Here is a 20,940-nt window from a genome sequence, read left to right on the forward strand (position 1 = left end):
CATCTAAAGGATTTAAAAATGAATTACTTTATTAAAATATTAGTGAAGGCTTGAATTAACATTATAAATATCTTTCACCTGCACAATATTTTCTTAAATGTACAGCAGCCCTTTTTTTGGTGCTTATTTGTCTTTATCAGCAAGTAGGTTTTCATAGAGTATTTGTGGCTGATCCAATAATAACTTTTCTTAGGAATTTATACATTCTTCTTGATTTATACTTCATTAACAGTTACACATTTCATTTCATTCCATTCCATAATACAAGGGAAAATATTGAAGGGGAGTGCCTGTTTTTTTGAGTAATATCTTTCTATTTGGAATTATGAAGGTAACATTCGTTATAGAAAACACTTAGAAAAGCAGAAAAATCTGTACCCAAAGAAAAATCTAATCTTACCAAAATTAACCAACATAATGCTTTTTTTGCTATTTATGTGACCTGTCCTCTAATCCAATATAATGAACCTTCTTATTCATTTTGGGGCATTTACATTATACATTATGGGGGGTGTGTATGTGTGTGTGTGTGTGTGTGTGTGTGAGAGAGAGTGAGTGATGGAGTTACTGTAGATGACAGGCAGAGAGAGAGGTAGAGAGAGAAAGAAAGGAGGAGAAAGAAGTTTGGACTTTTTCCGTTACTGCTGAATATTCTTGTTATCACTTGAATAATTCCAGATTTTATTTTATTTTATTTTTTTTTAAGATTTATTTATTTATTTATGCAAGCACTGGGTACAGTCAGAAGCGTGGGACGGTGAGAGAATTCACCAGAGCCAGAGGAGGGAACAGAACAGGCAGAAGGACCGAAGTACACTGCTGAGGGGAGCAGCGGGTGGCAGGAGAGGTCTGCGTGCCATGTGGGACCCTCCCTGGTGGCCGGGGATCGAACCTGCGCTGCAGGGGCCCCGGGCAGCTTCATAGCCCAGCGCTCAACCGCTGCGCCACCGGGGAGGCCCTAATTCCAGATTTTAATGATCTTTCTGATGTAAAGAATTATATGGCCCTGCACAGTCTCCGGACTCTGCTGTTGAAAGATCGAGCTCTTTGAAGGCCACAGTGCTGGTGACTTATGGTGCTAGAAATCAACTGTTGGGCTTTGTGGGCCCTTTGTCCAGTCTCTCTGCCCTGTGCCTGACTACTTATTTCCAGACTTTTTTGAGAATGAGAATTCTTTTTAGTGTCTAGCATCACAGAGCTGTACATAAGTGGCATGTCTAGTATCAGTTAATTGAGAAAAATGGCAGCTGAAAATAAGAATTTAGAAATTCTTTCTACATTATCTTTGCATTTAAAAATTCATAACTGCCTTTACATAAGTTTAAAAAATATGGATATAAATACTGACCCAGTTCACGGATAATGCTTGGAATAGTTCTCAGACATCCTATTAATAACTACACTGTCACCCCAAGAGTTGGGGTCAGAAGTGTTTCCTGTGCTCCGGTTTCCAGTGCTCCAAGTTGCCTTCCTCTGAAGGGTCCCAGTCTCTTGTATGTCTGCTTTGCCCATGTGTCTGTGTGTTCCTTTTACCTGGAATTATTTTCTTTGCACTCTTTATATCCTTCCTATATTCTGTTATTTCCACTCCCCAGGAAGAAATTGAACTCAATTAATGATTGCGAGTGACTGTTCATCTTTTGATTTTCAACTTAAGCAGACTTCATTCATCCAACAAGTATTTCTCGGTTGCTGTTTGTAACAGACATGGTTATAGGCATTAGCTGAACAAAATAAACTAGTTCCCCATCCTCATAATTGCTGACAGTCCTGTGGGAAAATCAGACATAAATAGATAAGAAACATGGGCTAGAATTAGTGCTTGTTGTAAGTGCTTTGAAGGAAGAGAACAGGATGCAGTGACAAGGCATCCTGTCCCTTCTGCCTCACCCCCATCCCCAGTGCTCTTTGAGGAACTTGCTAAAGAGGTAACATATAAACTGAAGGAAACAACTATGGCATCGTAGGCATATGGAAGAGTGTTTCAGGCAGAAGGAACAGCAAGAGCCAAGATCCTGAAGTATTAATAGTTCAAGTTCAGAACCAAAGTTAGGAGCCATTTTATAGGCAGTTTTAAAATTTATGGGAATGAATGCTTTGGACAGAGCCCACCAACAGAAGTTAGAAACCAAGTAAAGATGGTTACGGAAACTTGAGTAAATGCAGCCAGAGAAATAGCAGGAAGACATGATCATTTGTTTTCATGGAAATTTTTGAAGAAGGAAGGAACATCAACTGCGGAATGCTGCTGAGAGGAGGAGTTAATGAAGTACAGAAAAATATTCCTTGGATTTGCTGGCATCACTGGCGAACCTGAGAAGAGCAGCTTTAGTGTGGGGTGGCAGGGGAAGCCGTAGGATGAACAGGAAGTCCATCCATTGGTGCAGACAGCTGTTTACAGAAGCTTCACTGTTAGTGCTGTCATTGATGAAAGGCATGTGAACACTGGAGGGGAGCTTTTGCAGATAGAGGATTTAGAGGAAGTTTATAAGCCACTGGGCACAGTCTTTGGAGAAGGATAGCTGGCTGATGGTGGAGAGCAGACAGCTGAAAAGCCAAACGTCTGAGGAGCTGAAAATGAGAGTGCTTTCTTCATGATCAGAGGAGGGAGACAGATGTGGGTGTGGCATGATGTGGTGGTGGAAGATCGAGATGCTCTGATACTGCGTACTTTATCAGCCAAGTGGGAGGTTAGAGTATTAGGAGAGTTGCAGGGTAGATGGGTGTTTGAGCCTTTTGGAGAGAAGGGCAAGCAGACTCACTCGAGAACTTGAGTTGGAAAGTGGGGTGGTATTCAAGGCCTTTTTGAGGTTTGAGATTATCAGTATAAAGTGAGACTGTGTGTGTGTGTGTGTGTGTACGTGTGTGTACATGCCTACATGTCTTCCCTTTAGCATGATAGACTGTTGTAGGTATGGAGAAAGCAGCTGACTGTGTTGTGTTCTTCCAAGGTTTGGGTTTTACTAGGCAACTCTTACAGAGAAAGAAAGTGGAGGGTAGTTTCAGGCTATTACCACTCCCATGGAATTTAATCCAAATTAAAAGGAAAGTGAAAAAGAGAAGGAATTTATGGAATCGAGGAGGTGGGGTGATGTGCTGGAACAGGAGCTCGAAGTCCTCAGTTGTGGTTGGAATGGGGGATTGCAGAACACATCCAGGAACTGAGAGGAAGTAAGAGAAAGGAGGGTGCTGATGCTTAGTCCTCGAGAGTGGACCACTGAAAGGTTAAGGCGTGAGGAAGTGGAAGGGAAAAGTGTTGTTTGCTATGTGAATGTCTCAGCCACGAAGGAAAAGGAGCGATGATTGAAAGGAGGAGACTCTTGGGGGACTGGAGTCTGAGCCTGCGGTCAAGAGGAGTGAGCTGCGGGCTGGAGGGAGTGCCTGCATGGTGTGGCTCAGCGCCCCAGCCTTGCAATTCCCGGTGAAGCCTTGCTGGGTTCTTGCAGCTGCACTTTTTCTTTCTCTGCCACCTGTAGCACCTGCAGACCTCTGGTTTACATGTCCCCATGCAATTGCAACTGCTTACATTTCAGTCTCTCCCTTTTTCTGGGCAACAGCTTCCTTGCCTTCTTGTAATTTCCAGTGGTTAACATAATACAGCACTTGTCACATCATAGGCAGAGTGAATATTTGTTCAATGAGTGTGTGCCTGGGCTTAAAAGTGAGTGGGGCTGTGGGAAGGAAAACAGGAAAGGAAAGAACAGAAGGAGCATGTAGAGTAAGAATATAGACATTGCTGGCAGAGCTTCTGTCTTTATTTCAGACCATACGATAATTACAGAAATGGTTACAATGTGAAAAAGATCATCTTATTGATGGAAATGCCACTTTTGATTTTATTTAAATAAATTCTGATATTTGGTTTCCAAAGTTGGCTTTCAAAATACCATGCCTGGGCCTCCCCAGTGGCGCAGTGGTTGAGCTCTGGGTTGCAAAGCTGCCCGCAGCCTCTGCAGCGCCGGTTCGATCCCCGGCTGCTCCCCGGCCACCGGAGGAGGGTCCCACACAGTGCGCAGACCTCTCCTGCCGCCCGCTGCTCCCCTCAGCAGTGTACTTCGGTCCTTCTGCCTGTTCTGCTCCCCGCTCTGGCTCTGGTGAATTCTCTCACCCTCCCGTGCTTCTGACTGTACTCAGCACTTGTATAAATAAATAAATAAATAAATCTTAAAAAAAAAAAAAAAATACCGTGCCTGCTCTCTGTGTATTTTCTGGGGAGATTTTTGATTTGGTTATTGTTGAACTGGTGCAGGTAATTTAAAATGTACTTCTTGATACTATAATGTAGAATATTGTTCTGTTGAAGCTTCCTGAGTACTTTGTGACTTGATTTCTTGTTTTTTAATCCTCTACTCTTGTGCCCATAATGCTATAGGTATTTAACATTTTCATATTTCAGTTATTAAGCACCTGTGCTTTGAACTCTAATATGTCTGGTATATAGTGTTGTAGTCTAATGGCAAGAATACAGACTTTGGGGCTAGGTAGATCTGGGTTTGAATTACTGCATGACAGTTACAACTTTAAAACCCAGTGAGGTTGTTCTATTTTTTTTTTTTAATTTATTATTTATTTGTTTGTTTGTTTATACATGCACTGGATACAGTCAGAAGCGCGGGAGGGTGAGAGAATTCACCAAAGCCAGAGCGGGGAGCAGAACAGGCAGAAGGACCAAAGTACACTGCTGAGGGGAGCAGCGGGCGGCAGGAGAGGTCTGCGCGCCATGTGGGACCCTCCACCAGTGGCCGGGGAGCAGCCGGGAATCGAACCGGCGCCGCAGAGGCCGCGGGCAGCTTCGCAACCCAGCGCTCAACCGCTGCGCCACCGGGGAGGCCCTGTTCTATTTTTTTTTTAAGTTAACCTTTCTGGGCTCCATTCCTTATCTTCAAAATGGAAATAACAGTGCTTGTCTATCTTACAGGTATATGTTAGTGTTTCTGCTACACTTCTTCTCTCAACCATTTGTTAAGTTCTCTCTTCCCTTACTTATCTCCTCTACTTAGTACCATAACTGATGGGCACACATCCTGTCTGCGTTTTAAGACAAAGCTCAGTCTGATTCTTGTTTGTATCATTTTACCTTTGTCATTCCAGGCCTTCTTGATCCATTTCTTCTCTGCATTACCATAGTACTTATTCATACTCTTTTATTTGGCAGGTGCAAAATTCTGCCAGTAAAATCTACTAGTCATTCATGCCATGTTTGTGTTGAAATCTTACATTGACAGATTTATTCATTCTACAAATATTCATGGAAAGCATGTGAGTTAATTGAAAAAAAATTTTTCAAACTATTTTGTAGCTCCTCTTATTCATTGGTAGTATCTAGTCTCTCATTTTTAAAATCTGGATGGACCTTGTGACTTTCTTTGACCAACAGAATGTGGCAGAAATGATCTGCATGTTCTGGATACCAGGCCTTTCAGAGGTCTGGCAGCTTCCCCCTGTGTCATCTCAGGTTGCCCAAGCCACTCTATAATGAACTGCAGGCTGTGTTACCAAATGGTTAGCGAGCATGTGTGACAAGACGCCCGGCCCACAGCCAGCATCAATGCCACAGATGTGGGACGATGCCATGGCAGACTCTCCAGACGCAGTCAGGCTGCCAGATGACAACAGCTGCATGAATAATCCTGGGCGAGATTAGCAGAACCTCCTCTCTGAGCCCAGCCAACCCAAAGACTTATGGGAAATATTAACTCATTGCTGTGTTAAGCTACTAAGTAAAAGTGACTCTCATTTGAATTTCACTTATGGAGAAGTCTGGTAGACTTAAGAAGTTGCTGAGTCTAGGGTTGGTTCTGTTTCCTATGCCCATCTTGCATTGTTTATACTCCTCTATTCTTGTATACCTCGGTGCTGCAGAGTGGTTATAATAAGTAAAAGGATATAATGATAGGAGCTTCTAAAAAAAAAATCCTTGCAAGCCCCTTTCCATCCCTAACCTTATTTAATATTTGTGGAGTGAATATCCTTCCCACTGCCATTCAGGAAGTGGCAGAGTCAGAACTTGGTGGCTGGAATTCTCAATTTTATTGTTCTTTTCATTAGATCAGAGTATCTTATTGTGTGTTTGTTCATTCTTATTGAAGCTGGTATTTTTAAACTTCTTCCTGTTGGCCTGCAGCAGAGTTGGGCTATTGTTCTGGTAAAGGCTGCTCTGTGAATTTCTACTTTCCAGGGTGCTGTAAAGGAGAGTGACTAGGATCATTGTCTTAGCCTCTTATGTTGTGCCCTTGTACACTACGCTGTTGTGACAGGAAAAGGTTGAGATGCTTGGAACCTAACTACTGTGGTGGGAACAGACAACATTAATCTTGAAGAATGGGAGGGTGTATTGCTGGTTTAGTTGGCACATTTCAGAAATACCTGAAATATGTCCCCTTTTCCTGGTGACTGACACAGTAAAAGGGTGAGCCCCAGGGAGCAGGTTCCCTGCTCCACCCAAAGGAGGGTGAGCTGCGCAGGAAGGAGAAGTGAAAGAAGGCAGAAGAAAGGAAGAAGATCAAGAAGACTTGGAGGAAGCACTTGGAGCACAGAGGCATGTGAAGAAGCTGTGCTTGCTTCATGGCCTTGGACTTGTACCAGGGACTTGGGGGACAGGGATGGAGACATTTGAAAGAGACAGAGATGTGGGTGAGAAACCCGTGGGGAGGCTGACAATGGCAGCCTTTACCATGACTTGTGTTTTGATTTTGCTCCTTTTGTACCAGACTTGCCTGGTCCTTTTGCCCCTTTTCTGTGGGTCCCCACCATAAGGTGCTTTAGATTGTAGCAAGCTTTTGGGCCCCAGCGGTTCTGCTTTGGCCCAACCCTGTTTGCCTGGGCATTTACTCATAAGAAGATAGGTAACTTTGGTTGTTTCATGTAAGAACTAAAATTTTAGCTATTCTTTTGCTTCTTTTCTCTCCATTGCATGCTAATAATATTTAAGTTTCTTTCTGTTGAAGGTCTTACACAGTGGAGTATGTTTTATCTTGATGCGACAGATGGCAGAACCTGTTTGGAGCAGGCAGGTTTTGGGGTCCTGAGATGCCCCTCCTTCTACCCTGTAGCAGTGCAGCTACATTCAGTGTGCTTCATAACTTTCAGAGTGAAATCTTGCTAAAGGAGAATAGTAGCCTGATAAGAAGAGCAGAGGTGCTCAACAAAACTAATTGTCAGGGAAATACAAATCAAAATCACAGCGAGATAGCGCCTCATACTTGTAAGAATAGCTGTTAATAAGAGACAAAAAATAACAAATGTTGACAAGGATATGGAGAAAGGGAACTCTGGTGTGCTTTTTGGGAATGTAAATTGGTATAGTCACTATAGAAAATAGTATGAAGGTTCCTCAAAAATTGATCATGTCTCTGCTCTAGGGTCCATCAATTCCATTTCTGGGTATTTATTCAAAGGAAATGAAAACACTTGTCAAAAAGGTACCGCACCCCCATGTTCATTACAGCATTATTTCTAATAGCCAAGACATGGAAGCAATTGAAGTTTTCATCTGTGGATGAATGGATAAAGAAGTGTGGCTCCTGGAGTAGGAAAGCATGAAAAAAAGAGAGAAAATTTGGAAACACATGTATAGGAATATTAGCCATAAAAAGAAGGAAGCCCTGCCATTTGTGTCAACATGGATGGACCTTGAAGGCATCGTGCTAAGCAAATGATGAGAAAAAAACAAATACTATATGATTTCACTTGCATGTGAAATCTGAAAAGAAATCAAACTCATATAGAAAACAAATTGTGGTTACTAGAGGTAGTGGGGATGGGTGAAACAGGTGAAAGTAACCAAAAGGTAGAAACTTAAAAAAAAGAGAAAGGATGCTGGATATTCTAACCTCATCTACTGTTTCTTCTACATGCATACCTAGTTTTAGTGCACTTTGCTTTATTGTGCTTCACAGATAATATGTTTTTCACAAGTTGAAGTTTTGTGGCACAAAAGTTAGGAGTTGAAGGCTCAGATGGCAGTTAGCATTTTCTAGCTATAAAGTATGTTGAAATTATGTTCATTGTTTTTTAGACATATGCTATTGTGCACTTAATAGGTTATAGTATAGTATAATCATAACTTTTATACCTACAGGGAAACAAATAAAAAAAAGTGTGACTAGCAGTATTGTGATGCTATATTAGACTAGCTTTATTGTAGGAACCAAACCTGTCAGTTTGGTTAGGAATCATATCTTCAAGATGTACCTGTACATTTTTTAATAGTTCTCTTATTATTTTGGAAAATTTGTGAAAGTTGAACCATTTTTTTTACTTAGAAATAGTGTTACTTTCTGAGTAATTTTTCTTTAGCGCTGCTGTAAGATACGCCTCTGTGTGATGCCAGTCTTTTCAATGATGGTTGCAGAATTGAAGCTGGGATTGTAAGCATGCCCTGTACTAGTCTGTACGCTCACTGCAGGCAGGGACTGACTCCTGTTTATTCTGTGTCTATGCCTTTATAATGCTTTATACATGACAAGACTGTGACTGCAGGTTCCAGGTTAACTTCAGCCCTCACTTTCCTTGATGCAGTCTTCCTTAGAGAGGCTGGGTGGGATGTGGGTGAAGACAGTTTTAGGTCTTCCCCCATCAAGTCCTCTTCCTTGTTCCTATTCCAAGTCCTCCAAGTCCGCTTCTTGTTTATTTTCTTTATGTGTTTTTAAATATGAAATTTTTAATATAACTCTTGCTATATGAGCTTTTACTTGTATTTTTTGCTGGTTTGCTTTTGATTTCTCTTTCTGAGTTAGTTGTTCATCTTAGGGAACAACTCCTGAGGGCTATAGGGGGAGCATGCACTTGGTTGTTGGATAGCTAAAAATACTCTGAAAGAATGCTCGGGAAGGGGACTCCCTGTTGGTGCAAGGGGTTAAGAAGCAACCTATGAAGCTATCTGCAGCCATTGCAGCACGAGTTTGATCACCAGCCTGGGAGCTACCCACATGGCACAGCAGACCTCTCCTGTCTCACCCACTGCTCCCCTCAGCAGTGTATTTCAATCAGTCTGCCTGTTCTGCTTCCCACTGTGTCTCTGGTGAATCCTCTAATCCCCCACACCTCTGGCCTGTACCCCTGTTCTTGTATGCATAAGTAAATAAATCTTTAAAAAAAAATGAACGCTCAGGAAATGAGTGCCATTATTTGCTTTTAAGAGGGAACCTAGATGTCTGGGGGTCAAGTCAAGAGTGAGATTGTCTTATTCTTTGTGCCTTGTGATATTCCCTGATGACACTATGAAAAAATAGATGGCAAAAATGATCAAAAGTATGGGGAAAAGGTAAAAATATTCCAGGTTAGTAGGAATAAGTGAGGATAAGGGATGTCATCAGCTTTTTTTTTTTTTTTTTTTTTTTTTTTTTTAATTAAGAAGAAAAAGAGAAAAGAGAGGACTCAGTCTGCTCAGTCTGCTTAATTGCCCAGGGAACTTCCAGCATCTTTTTATCTTTGGGTTTCCCACATAAGTTTGTGACCTCCTTTTGAGAATGCAAAGCCTTTATTGCACAATTACTTTCAGTAAGCATGTGCTCATTTATTAGGAATCTTATACAATTCCAACTGAAGGGGAGGCTTTTATATAATAGGGGTTTTTGAAATCATAGTAGAGAAACTTGAACAAATGGGATCTTTCCCGTGTTGACTTAATGAATGGAGACTTTGCTCTCTGCCCTGTGCTTCCTAGCTAGGCACGAAGTGTGACCTCCTTTCCTTGAGTCAGAACAGAACTAGGCCAGATGTGTAATAACAGGAGTTTCAAGGTGGGGAAAGGAAACTGTTGGCCATACAAACTTGGAAAATTACTTACCCTTCCTTCACCTGTTTCCTCATCTGTAAGATAGCAATGTGTTAATAGCTATTTATGGAGTTGGTTGGAGAATTAGACAGTTTATATAGATCATCTAGCATACAGCCTGACACCTAGTGTCGCGGCTTAAAAATGGTGTTATTATCATCATTATTATTAGTTAGTGTCTGTTGATTTTGGGTTCCTTAAATAAGAGAATGGATGATATGTGATTCTTTCCATTGAGAATGAGCTAGATGTGTAGGGGAAGGAGTGTACCAGTTATGTGGTGATGTATAACAAGCCACTGCAAACTTGGTGGCTTAAAACAGCAGTGAAGGAGGATTTCTCATAATTCTGTGGCTTGGCTGGGTGGTTTTCTGCTGGTCTCCTTATACTTATTTGGATAGCTGCAATCAGATGGTGACCGAATGGCCGAATGGTCTCAGCTGGCCGCACTGGCTGGTCTGGCAGTGGGAACTTGCTGATTCTCCTCCACATGGCTTCTCATATCTCAGGAGGCTGGACCAGCTTTCTTACAGCCTGGCAGTCCCCAGGTAGCCTTCTCAGAGGGCAGGCTCCAGAGCTTGCTAGCAGATCTCTTCTTGCCTTGTGGTTGCTGGTTTCCCACTGGACAAAGCCAGTCACAGGGCCCACAAGGTCCATGGAGTGGAGTAAGGCTCTGCGTTGGTCAGGGTAGAGTAGCAAAGCATTTGTGGCCATTTTTTATCCACAGTAAGCTCAATTGGGCCCAGAAAGAGTCTCATGGCTTCTCCTCTTTTCCTGTATCATGGGTATCTTCGTTAATCCAGCCTGTCAGCTGGTTAAGGAGTTGGAAATATCATGTTGGGACTAAACATTACTCTGAAGGGTAATAGCTGCTTTGATGTCTTTTGAATATCTTTCTTGTGAAGGAGAGACTAGTTCCAGTGGAAATGACTGGAACACATCTATCTCCTTCATTTAAGGAAGGATTGTTATTTGAGATAGCGAGTCTTCTAGAATGCCTTCTAGCTCCCAGTTGCTGCATTGTTAGAAGTAGTAAAGCTAATGATGGGTAGATGGGTAATCTTGTGCCTCGGGCTTATCCTTGTTGACTGATTTCTGTTGGTTTCAAAAATATCATTGTAGAATTCAGAAAGAACATTGCTCTTTTATGCTGAGATTAGGGATGGGGCGAAAGAATTGCTTGCTTAGGCTGGAAGAATTACTCTGCGTTGAACTTTAGTTTTGCTTAATTTATAAATTCAGATGTACCTGCTGGAACTCCTCAGGGTTGGGATTTATTGTTAATGTACAAAACATTTCTATTTAGTGCAGTGTCAGGCAGGTAGGTAGATGTGGGTCTGCTTAGGCTAATGAAAGGAGCTGAGAGAAGAAATTGAAGTAAGAAGTACATCTGTACAGTTGTACCAGCAGTTGTCATTTTTCTGATTAGCTTGCGCAGTTTGACAGATGAAAACGATTTTGGTACCTTTCCCATATCACGTTTTCCCCCTATCCTAACGTGACTTTGACACCTCCCGATTTTATACCAGGCCCAAATGGTGCACTGTCAGCTAGTATTCTAGGGTCAGAATTTGATCCTGATGGCTTTTGTCCTTTCTTCACTCTCTTTGTTGGGGGCAGGAGGAGGCAGCAGCAAGGGCTCCTCCTCACCCCGTCTTACAGCTGCTGAGCTGGAAGCTTGATGAAGGCGCTGCCTGGGACTTTATTCATGTTACCAAGGCAGCGTTTGGGTCAGCGGTGTTTCTGTGGAATCTGCCCCATCTATAGCACCTGGTTTTTTCAGAAAACTGAGTGTGAGGCCCGTTGGTTACATTACTCCGGTGATTCCCACACGGGTTAGTGTTAGGTTTTTGGTGGGATGCAGGATTTGAGTTATAAATAAATATGCTAGCTAAAGCAGAAGACGAAGATTGCTTTCCCTACTGGCACACTTATGAGCTGGGAAGTTGTGATAAACATTAACTCACCAACTCTCATTGACTCTTTGCTTTGGGCGTCGATGTTTCCTGATTAAAAATAATAATTACATTCTTCTGATATGGTTGCCAAGCATTCATGCTTCTCACTCCACTTGTGATTATAAAGGATTCTGCAGAGTGAATTGCTTTGTGGTTGATCTGATGTTTTATAACATTCGAGTGTTACATTATCTGTGCTGATTTGTCTCTCTCTTCTCTTTTCAGAATGGACTGCTGAATTATGAAGTATTTCAGAGCCAATAGTAGAACATCACTCTGCCACTCACTCCTTTATCTCCTACTAGTTATTTAAATTGGACTTTTAATATCCTACCAGCTGCTCTTCAGACACACATGGTGCATTGTTGCCATTCCCCGGATTGTATCTTTGAAACACAGACTCTTAGTAACCTTCAGCGAACAAAGAGGCAACCTCCTGGGTAATTTTACTGGGAGGGTGTCACCTTGACTGCCCTCTAGCTTTTGCTGGAACTGGATTTGAATTCCACCATGGAGCCTCGCATGGAGTCCTGCCTGGCACAGGTGTTGCAGAAGGATGTGGGGAAACGACTGCAGGTTGGCCAAGAACTTATAGACTATTTTTCAGACAAACAGAAGTCTGCTGACCTTGAACATGACCAGACCATGTTAGATAAACTTGTGGATGGACTTGCTACCTCTTGGGTGAATTCTAGCAATTACAAGGTAAGCTGTGCTTTAGAAGGCCATTGTAGGTGTCTGGGCTGCCTTGGATCAAAATTGATCCGTAGGGAACAAATCCTTTGTGAGCAGTCAGCATGATTCCTTGGCTTTCAATAAGAATCTCAGTCAGAATGTGACATTTGGACTTTTCATTCTAGAGTGAGCAAGTAGAGTTTTCTTTGATTTTTCTTGGAGGTCAAAAAATCCTTATTCTTAGGACTCGGACAGAAGGCCAAGTGGACAAACAGTTGCAAAGTTTGCAAGCATCTGCAGCCTTGAAGTTAAAGTGAATGTTGTGTCTTACAGTAAATGGGTTATGAGACATTGGTGGTGCCCCTTCATGAATGAATGAAAAGTGTCTACTGACTTTCTCTGGGGATAGAATTGGGAATGGAATGTGGAGCATTTTACCTTCAAATTTTGAAGTCAACCGAGGTGCCTGGCCAGATATAGTGTGGGATCTCAAGGCCTCTTCTGTGACCTGTGTGAAATACCTGGAGGCCATCCTTTAGGTTCTAAAGATCAAGGCTCTGTAGGATCTAAAGATCTTGGTGGATGGGAGCACCAGGCGGGGTCCCATGGCCCAAATGAGTTGTGAAGTTTGACCATTTTACCATTGAAGGGCTGAGCGCTATGAATAAAACTGAACTTAAAGAAGTGTTGTTCTCTTTCCTTGACTCTCATCCCTTGCGCCCTCCCCCACTGCCCCTTTTAAGAGGCTGGACCCTTTGGATCAAAGTCGAGGTGGAAAGAAGAGTGGGAAGTTTGCCTGACCACAAATAAATGTGGTGTAGGTACTGTGAGAGGTGCTTACAGGAACCCCATCTTTGTGTTTCTTTCTTTGATCCAGTCTACAGAGATTGCTTGGGACTTGGAAGCAGATACAAGACACCTTTGTTTGCTCTAGTATAGACTCTATTTTCTAAATATGTTAAACCTCATCTGAGAATTAGCAGGCTTTATTTGTTAAGGATGTTATTTAGTACCCTAGTATTTTACTTACAATTGGATTTATCCACCTGTCTGTGAAAGCTGAGCTTAAATTCTGTTTGTTCCTTTGCCGAATGAAGTTAGCTAGTACTTCTTATGATCTTGGCACTGGTGCTGGATGGTGGGAGTGGCATTTTCAAGGGCTGTGAAGTGACCTTGTCTCTGTTAGAGTCACGGCCCCACCACTCCCGTACGTACATCAGGATGCTCTGGCGAAGAGTAACCGAAATGGGCTCAATTGACTTAAAGTCACTATAGGGAGATTTATTATTCTCTTTAAATTTAAGAATTCCAAAGTAAGAAAGGCAGTTACAGGGAAGAAGAGGGCTTGTGTTTTTTGCTTAGAAGAAAACCTTTTTCAGAAGCTTCCCGACAGACTTTTCTGAATATGATGCTTGTCAGAATGGCTTCGCTTGCCCACCTCGGACTCACTGGAAAATTGACAGGTGCCTGTGATTCCTAAACCTTCTTGAAGAAGGGGTTCAACTTCCCCTGAATGGTGTATGAAGGAGGGGGACACTTGAGCAATGTCAGACTCCTGTTAGGGAGGGGGAGGTTAAGGATGGGGCTGAGGTAAGATGTTAAATAAGTAACCGACACTGGTTGACCTTTCCTGACTTCTCAAGCTTTAGTTTCTCCATCTGTAATGTTGGGGTAATCAAAATGATAAGCACTAAATAAGACAGTGTGTATAAAGTTACACTCTAAGTGCCACCGAGTAAGCACTTAGACATTAGCAGTCTTTATCAACGCTTGGTTCCTGTCTTCAAGGAGTTCGTAGTCTGTGGGTGGAGGAAACTGATAAACAAGTGGTTACAATACAGTATAGTGAGCAGTAACAGTCACAGTTCTGTGGGAAGGCAAAAGAAGAATAGTAGTAATACTGCTTCGAAGAATCCAAGGTCTGGAAGACAGGATAATTTTTCACAGAATAGCACGTTCAGAGTTACAAAGGATTGAAAGATTAAGACTTGATCCTTCAGTGAAGTCACTTCTAAGACAAAGAAATTTCTTAGAGAAATTTTCTAAGTCATTTCTTCTGCAAAGAAAAGTGAGGAAGACAGAACTTGTGGGACTTGCTTGTAGCCACTGGCAAGTCGCTTTACCTGTGCGTGCTGTGCAGGTTGGCTTGATAATTGCTTGGGAGGTGTCAAGTTCTTTTATCTCCTATGACAATATATTTGGCTTGGCAGTCAGGGCCATGTTTTGTGGTTCTAATCTTACACTTCGCTGAGATACTCCTTCCCCTCCTCCTGTTTCTTATGAGCTCTGTAAGTGTGGTAACAACTTGCTTTCTTTACACCTGGGGCTCAGAGCTGGAATGTAGTAGGTTCTCAACAAATATTGCTTATCTGGAAACTTACCTTTTAGGGCCCTCACCTCCATTTTTTTCTTTTTCTAAATTGTATATCAAGTTTTCTCATTGAGAGCCTGAGGCCTATTTTAGGTTTTATTTGGCATGTTTTGTATTTTATGGATTGAAGGGATTCACTTTATATTAAACAAAATTTTGGGCCTGGCTTTTAAACATTATTTAAATTAAGGACTAAAATGGTAAGAGTATATAAAGGAAATTATTTGTCCTTCCAAAACAATACTACTTGGGTATTGTTTTTCTTTTTCTTTCTTTTTTTTTTTTTTTAAAGATTTATTTATTTATTTATACAAGCACTGGGTACAGTCAGAAGCACGGGAGGGTGAGAGAATTCACCAGAGCCAGAGCAGGGAACAGAACAGGCAGACGGATGAAGTACACTGCTGAGGGGAGCAGCTGGCGGCAGGAGAGGTCTGCGCGCCATGTGGGACCCTTGTGGGCAGCTGGGGATTGAACAGGCGCTGCAGAGGTTGCGGGCAGCTTCGCAACCCAGCGCTCAACTGCTGTGCCACCGGGGAGGCCCTGTTATTCTTTTTCTTAACAGAATGTAGGTGAATGCCAGCACAATGTCTTATTTAAAAACATATTTAATAGGGCCTCCCCTGGTGGCGCAACGGTTGGGCGCTGGGCTGCGAGGCTGCCCACGGCCTCTTCAGTGCCGGTTTGATCCCTGGCTGCGGGTGAGGGTCCCACGTGGCGCGCAGATCTCTCCTGCCGCCAGCTGCTCCCCTCAGCAGTGTATTTTGTCAGTCTGCCTGCTCTGTTCCCCGCTCTGGCTCTGGTGAATTCTCTCGCCCTCCCGTGCTTCTGACTGTACCGAGTGCTTGTATAAATAAATAAATTAAAAAAAAAAACCAAGTTTAATTACTTGAAAAAAAAATAAAAACATTTGATTGGAGTGTGAGTCACCTTACATTTGATTCTTTCCTGACATGGTAGACAAATTTGTATTTGATATTAATTACAGTTTAATAGCTACCATGTATTGCTTGCTATGTGTTAGGGATTTTATCTGTCTTAATCTTAATATTCATAATACCTCTGCAAAGTAGATGATGATAGCCTTATGTTACACATGAGGTATAACCAAAATTACCAGGAATTATGAGGTAATTTCTATTAGTGATTATGAAACTGGGATTTAAATAAAAGTCTTTCTCATTTCCTAGCCAGCGCGCCTTCTGTAAGGCAGGGATCATCAAACTTATTAAATGGCATGTGGTGAAAATTCTAGACTGGCTAGGCCATACTGTCTCCTTGTAGATACTCAGCTTGCAGAAGCAGCAATAGACAACATTTATATAAATAAATGGGTATGGCCTGTTCTACAAACATTTAATGTATAGAAACAAGTGGAGGGCTAGTTTGGCCCATGGGCTGTGCTCTAAAATATTGTAATACATAAACATAATAGATAGTCGGTGGTGGGACCATTTGCCATTCTGGGGGGAAGAGCAAGCCTTGTAATTTGCATATATTTGGGAATGAGGAGTTCATTCATTTAGATTAAATAGAATGTAACTTGTTTCGGAGCACCATATATGATGTTTCAGGAAAACTTGTCCTTTTTCAGCTGACTCATCTGGACTCGTGTTAGGGCCAGTTTGCATTCTGTTAGCCTTCCATCGATCATCCACTATCAGCTGATTTTGGACTTCTTTGCATAATAAAAGTCATGGTGGGGATTGAGTAATTGCTTATTTAAATAATGCCCAGAATACAACAGGGTTACTTTTGGGGGGTGCTCTTCAAACCTCCCATAGGCTCAGAGGAATGCTGGAAGGATTTAGCAGGTGTTCAGAGTTCTCACAATGACTGTGGGAGACTTGGAAGGAAACTAAAGACTATTTCACAAAGCTGCTGCTGCTTTTTTTTAAAAAGATTTATTTATTTATGCATACAAGAACTGGAAAACAGGCCAGGGGTGAGAGGATTTACCAGGGACAGAGTGGGGAGCAGAACAGGCAGATTGACAGAAATACACTGCTGAGGGGAGCAGTGGGCGAGTCAGGAGAGGTCTGCTGCGCCATGTGAGTAGCTCCCTGGCTGGGGATTGACCTCGTGCTGCAGTGGCTGCGGATAGCTTCATAGGTTGTGTCTTTTTTTTTTTTTTTAAAGATTTATTTATTTATACAAATATGGGGGTACAGGCCAGAGGCATGGGAGGGTGAGAGAATTCACCAGAGACAGAGCGGGGAGCAGAAGAGGCAGATGGACCGAAGGCACTGCTGAGGGGAGCGGCAGGCGAGGCAGGAGAGGTCTGCTGCACCATGTGGGTATCTCCCTGGCCAGCTGGGAATCGAACCGGCACTGCAGAGGCTGCGGACAGCTTCACAGCGTGGCGCTTAACCCACTACGCCACCTGGGAGGCCTCACGACGCTTCTTTTCTAGGTTAATCAGACATTAAAAGTAAAAATACAGCTAAACTTTTGAGTCTGGTTGTTCCCATTGATTTGGTCTCCTTGTATCCTTGAAGGGAAGAATGGTGGAGTAGATTCCTCCACATACCTCCTGCCTCTTGGTCCGCCTTTTCCCTTTAGGTGAGAAGGGGTAAAAGGCAAGAGATCTGAGCTGGAGAGGCTGCCTGTGCTATGGCAGCTGGAGGGAATGGATGGAGACTTACGTATTTATGCTGTACGGCTTTTCCAGGGAATCTGTGTGATCTTTATTTGGCCAAACAGCACCGCACATATCCCCATGGTCAAGCACTCTGCACATGTAGTGGACTTAGTGGAGGTAAAGAATTCTACTGGGGAGTCAGGTGCTTTTCTTTCTCTGCACTTCTAAAATCCAAAAATTCTGAAACTTAATGTTTTTCATAACTCATTTGTCATTTGACCTGATGTGAACATAGAGTCTTTATTTACCTGCTTAGGGCATGTTTCACTGCAAAAATATTAATATGTTTGATTGTAGGTTGCAGCCCCTGACTCTGATCAAGCCATATATACGTGTATGTGTGTGTGTCAATGTGCACAGTTTACTGTTCTAAAACCTGAAAAATTCTGTATTCCAGAATGTACATCTGGCTTCCAGAGTTTTGGATAAGTGATTGTGGACCTGCATTTAATATTGCAGCATAATAATCATAGCCCATAGTTAGGGGACATTTGCTATGTGCCAGAAATTGTGCTAACTATACATTCATTTTTAACCTAGTTACCATATGGGGGAGATAATGTTATCCTCATTTTATAGATGAGGAGACTGGTGGTCAAATTAAGCAAGTAACTTATTCTGGACAACAGAGGTAGTGATTAAGGTTTATGGAACTGGAACCCAAGTGTTTATGTAACAACTGAAGTCAATGAAGCACTTAGGTTATGCCAGGTACTTCAGGGAGGCTGGGTAGACGGTAGGGGAAGGATAGGCCAGTCCCCTCTTCCTAGCAGTGCCTGGCCAGCACTGAGGTAGTCTAGCTCCATTTAAACCTAATTTGTGTGCACTTTGTCCCTGTGCAGCATTGTCGCAAGGGCCATGCTGCCTTGATTTGAAATTTATACCTTCCCCACTAACCTAGGGCTTCTTTGTCTCTGCCCTAATGGTCTTTGTGGTCTAATTGGGGGGACAGGTAGTAATGTGTATGGTGGACTATCTGAAGTGTAAGATAGGTAATAATTATTAATTGCTTCATAGGCGTGTCTGTAAATGCTGTAGAGAAGAAAACAAATGTTAGGTTATACTTAGGAGTCTTGACAGGAGAGGCTTTGTCAGAGTGGGTAGAAGAATTAAATAGGGCCTTGAAGAAGGAAAAGAATTTGAAAAGTTTTCAAAGAAACCTCACTTCCTGTCTTGTTACTCCCGATTTCTGTAGACTGCAGAATCAGTCTCTCCTTAGGATCCTTTATAGAGTACAGTGTTACCCCTGCCCTGGATCAAGTGAACTTTGTGTGGGAGGGGAAGGTGTTGACAGATAAGGGAGGGCCGGCTCCTTTTCCTTGCCTATCTCCCAAACCCTGGCTTTCATTGAGGTTTTTGTTTCTCCCCTTGTGTCCTTGACAGAGGAGCCAGAAAAGATTATTGGATTCAGATTAAATGACTTCTGTTTCTTTTTCTGGCGATCTGCTTGGTGCTGCCATCAAGTGCTGAATCCTTTTGGGGTTGTTCATCACTCCCAGGTTTTCCCTGCAGTGTTATTCTGGAGCTTGCAGGAGATGACCTTTTCTGGGTGTAATTTAAAAAAGACAGGTCTCGCTATTGTAAGTAGAAAAACTACAGTGAGCAGTACCAAGCAAAAGCAAAAAACCTCAGGAAAGGTTATTTCAAGAAAGCTTATAGGATTGTTGGGTAGACATGGTGTCCTTGATGTATGTAATTAATGATGTTTCTTTCTAAATGTGTGTATGCAAGGGAAGCAACATATATTGGAAAGAATTCAAATTTGAGTATTAATAATTTAGTTTTATGTTCTGGCTCTGCCACTTAGCTCTTTGAACAGGTAACTTTCCTCACCTGTAAAATGGGTGTGATGATGTTATTAAAAGGAGTGAGTCAGTGTATATAAGGTGGCAGTGTACTACTTAGCGTATAGCATGTGGTCGGGAAGTATGTAGTTTTGGGGCAAAATGGTAACAAGAGTCGTAGAAAGTTCATTTTACGTGGGGTTGCATGCCTTTGTAGGCCTTGTAGGCCTGTGCCCTCGAATGGAGGGAGACCTTGGATCGTTTGTAATTAGATATTAATCCTGGAGTTGTGTGTTCATTGTTGATAAGAAAAGTTCTTGAGCAGGGCAGTAGCTGGCTGAGAATTTAACTGTAGCTTTAAAATCTACTGGTAAAAGCCAACACATTGATTGAGGACCTCGTTTTAGGAGGGGTTTGCTTGTTCTTTATAACACTTTCTTATACTTCACCTTGTTTCAGAAAGCTACAGTTTAAGTGAGGATACATGTAGTAAAAACAAGGAATTGAATGTCAGAGCTAAAAGAAAAAAAGTAGCTGGGGTGAGAACAAGAGTAAACAGCCAGGCTGAAAGTACATGATAGCTATTGTGTACTAATGGCTACCATTTATTAAGCACTCGTGTGCCAGAAGCTGCTAACTGCTTTGCATTCATTGCCTCCCTTAATCATGAGGTACAGGTACTAGATGGTAAACCTTGTGATTATTCCCATTTTACAGCTGGGGAAATCGCCTAAGAGAAATTAAGAAACCTGCCCAAGGTTACACAAATTTTAATCTGGATAGTCTGACTATATCTGCAGCAATGTGCAACACTACTATTCTTACAATGTTGCAAGAATATTAATAGCCTATTTATTATAGAAAAGAGGGTAAGGATACACTCCACTGTTAATGTTTACTGTCGTAAGAAAGAAACAACTCATTTTGTATTTTAATAAATATTTAAGATCAATGTATTTAAAACAGTTCTTTGTTCCTGCTAGAATCATGACCATATGTACTGTTCATAATTTTTATTTTGGAAAATATTGAGACCTACAAGAAAGGGCAGGGAATTTTCATGCATGTTTCACCCCAGGTGTTTACAGTTTACACATTTGTTATTGTTCTTTTTCTATGCATGTTATTGTTTGTGAACTCTTTGGATGTAAACTGTAGACACAGTGCTTCGTTGCTCTGAAACACTGAGTGTAATTTCCTAAAAACAAGGACAGTGACTTACGTAATTGTAGCACAGTTATCTAAAGAGAATACTTATATCTAACCTATGTACCATGCTCACAAGTCACCTGTTGTTCTCCTAGTGCTCTCCTAGTAGAGAAGTATTTTTCTTCTGGTCGTGATGCAATCCAGGGCCGTAGGCTGGTTCATTTCTCACCTGTGCAATCTCCTTTAATCTGGAGTAGTTCCTCATCTGTCTTTCTTTCCTTACCTTCCTTGGCTTAGTGCTTCTGAAGAGGGCAGTTCATTTGTTTTCTATAATCCTTCAATTAGAGTTTATTTGATGTTTTTCATGATTAGATTAAGGCTGTGCATTTTGGGCAGGAATATCTTGGAAGTGATGTATCCTCAGGGCATCATATCAGGAAGCCCAGGGGACCTCCTGGCCCACCTGTAGAAAGAAGTATTTGCCAGGTTGCTTCAGAAAGTTGCTATTTTTTCCTGTTGTAATTAATGGGCATCTTAGGGGGAGATGCTTTGAGATTATATAAATAATCTGTTTCTCATCAAAT

At 42.0% G+C, this 20,940-nt stretch overlaps 1 protein-coding gene across 1 annotated transcript in view; it reads left to right on the plus strand.

The window, feature by feature from the left end:
* The window catches only part of CLASP1 (cytoplasmic linker associated protein 1), a 255,088-nt gene that overhangs the window by 21,869 nt on the left and 212,279 nt on the right, over positions 1–20,940 (plus strand). The window contains exon 2 of the mRNA XM_054699624.1: positions 11,962–12,441. Coding sequence (XP_054555599.1) covers positions 12,247–12,441 — 195 coding nt within the window. The 5' untranslated portion in view covers positions 11,962–12,246. The remainder of the gene's footprint in view (positions 1–11,961; positions 12,442–20,940) is intronic.

Source organism: Talpa occidentalis, unplaced genomic scaffold (genome assembly GCF_014898055.3).
Source record: "Talpa occidentalis isolate TD23 unplaced genomic scaffold, MPIMG_talOcc4v2.1 talOcc4.3, whole genome shotgun sequence".
NCBI classification, from domain to species: domain Eukaryota; kingdom Metazoa; phylum Chordata; class Mammalia; order Eulipotyphla; family Talpidae; genus Talpa; species Talpa occidentalis.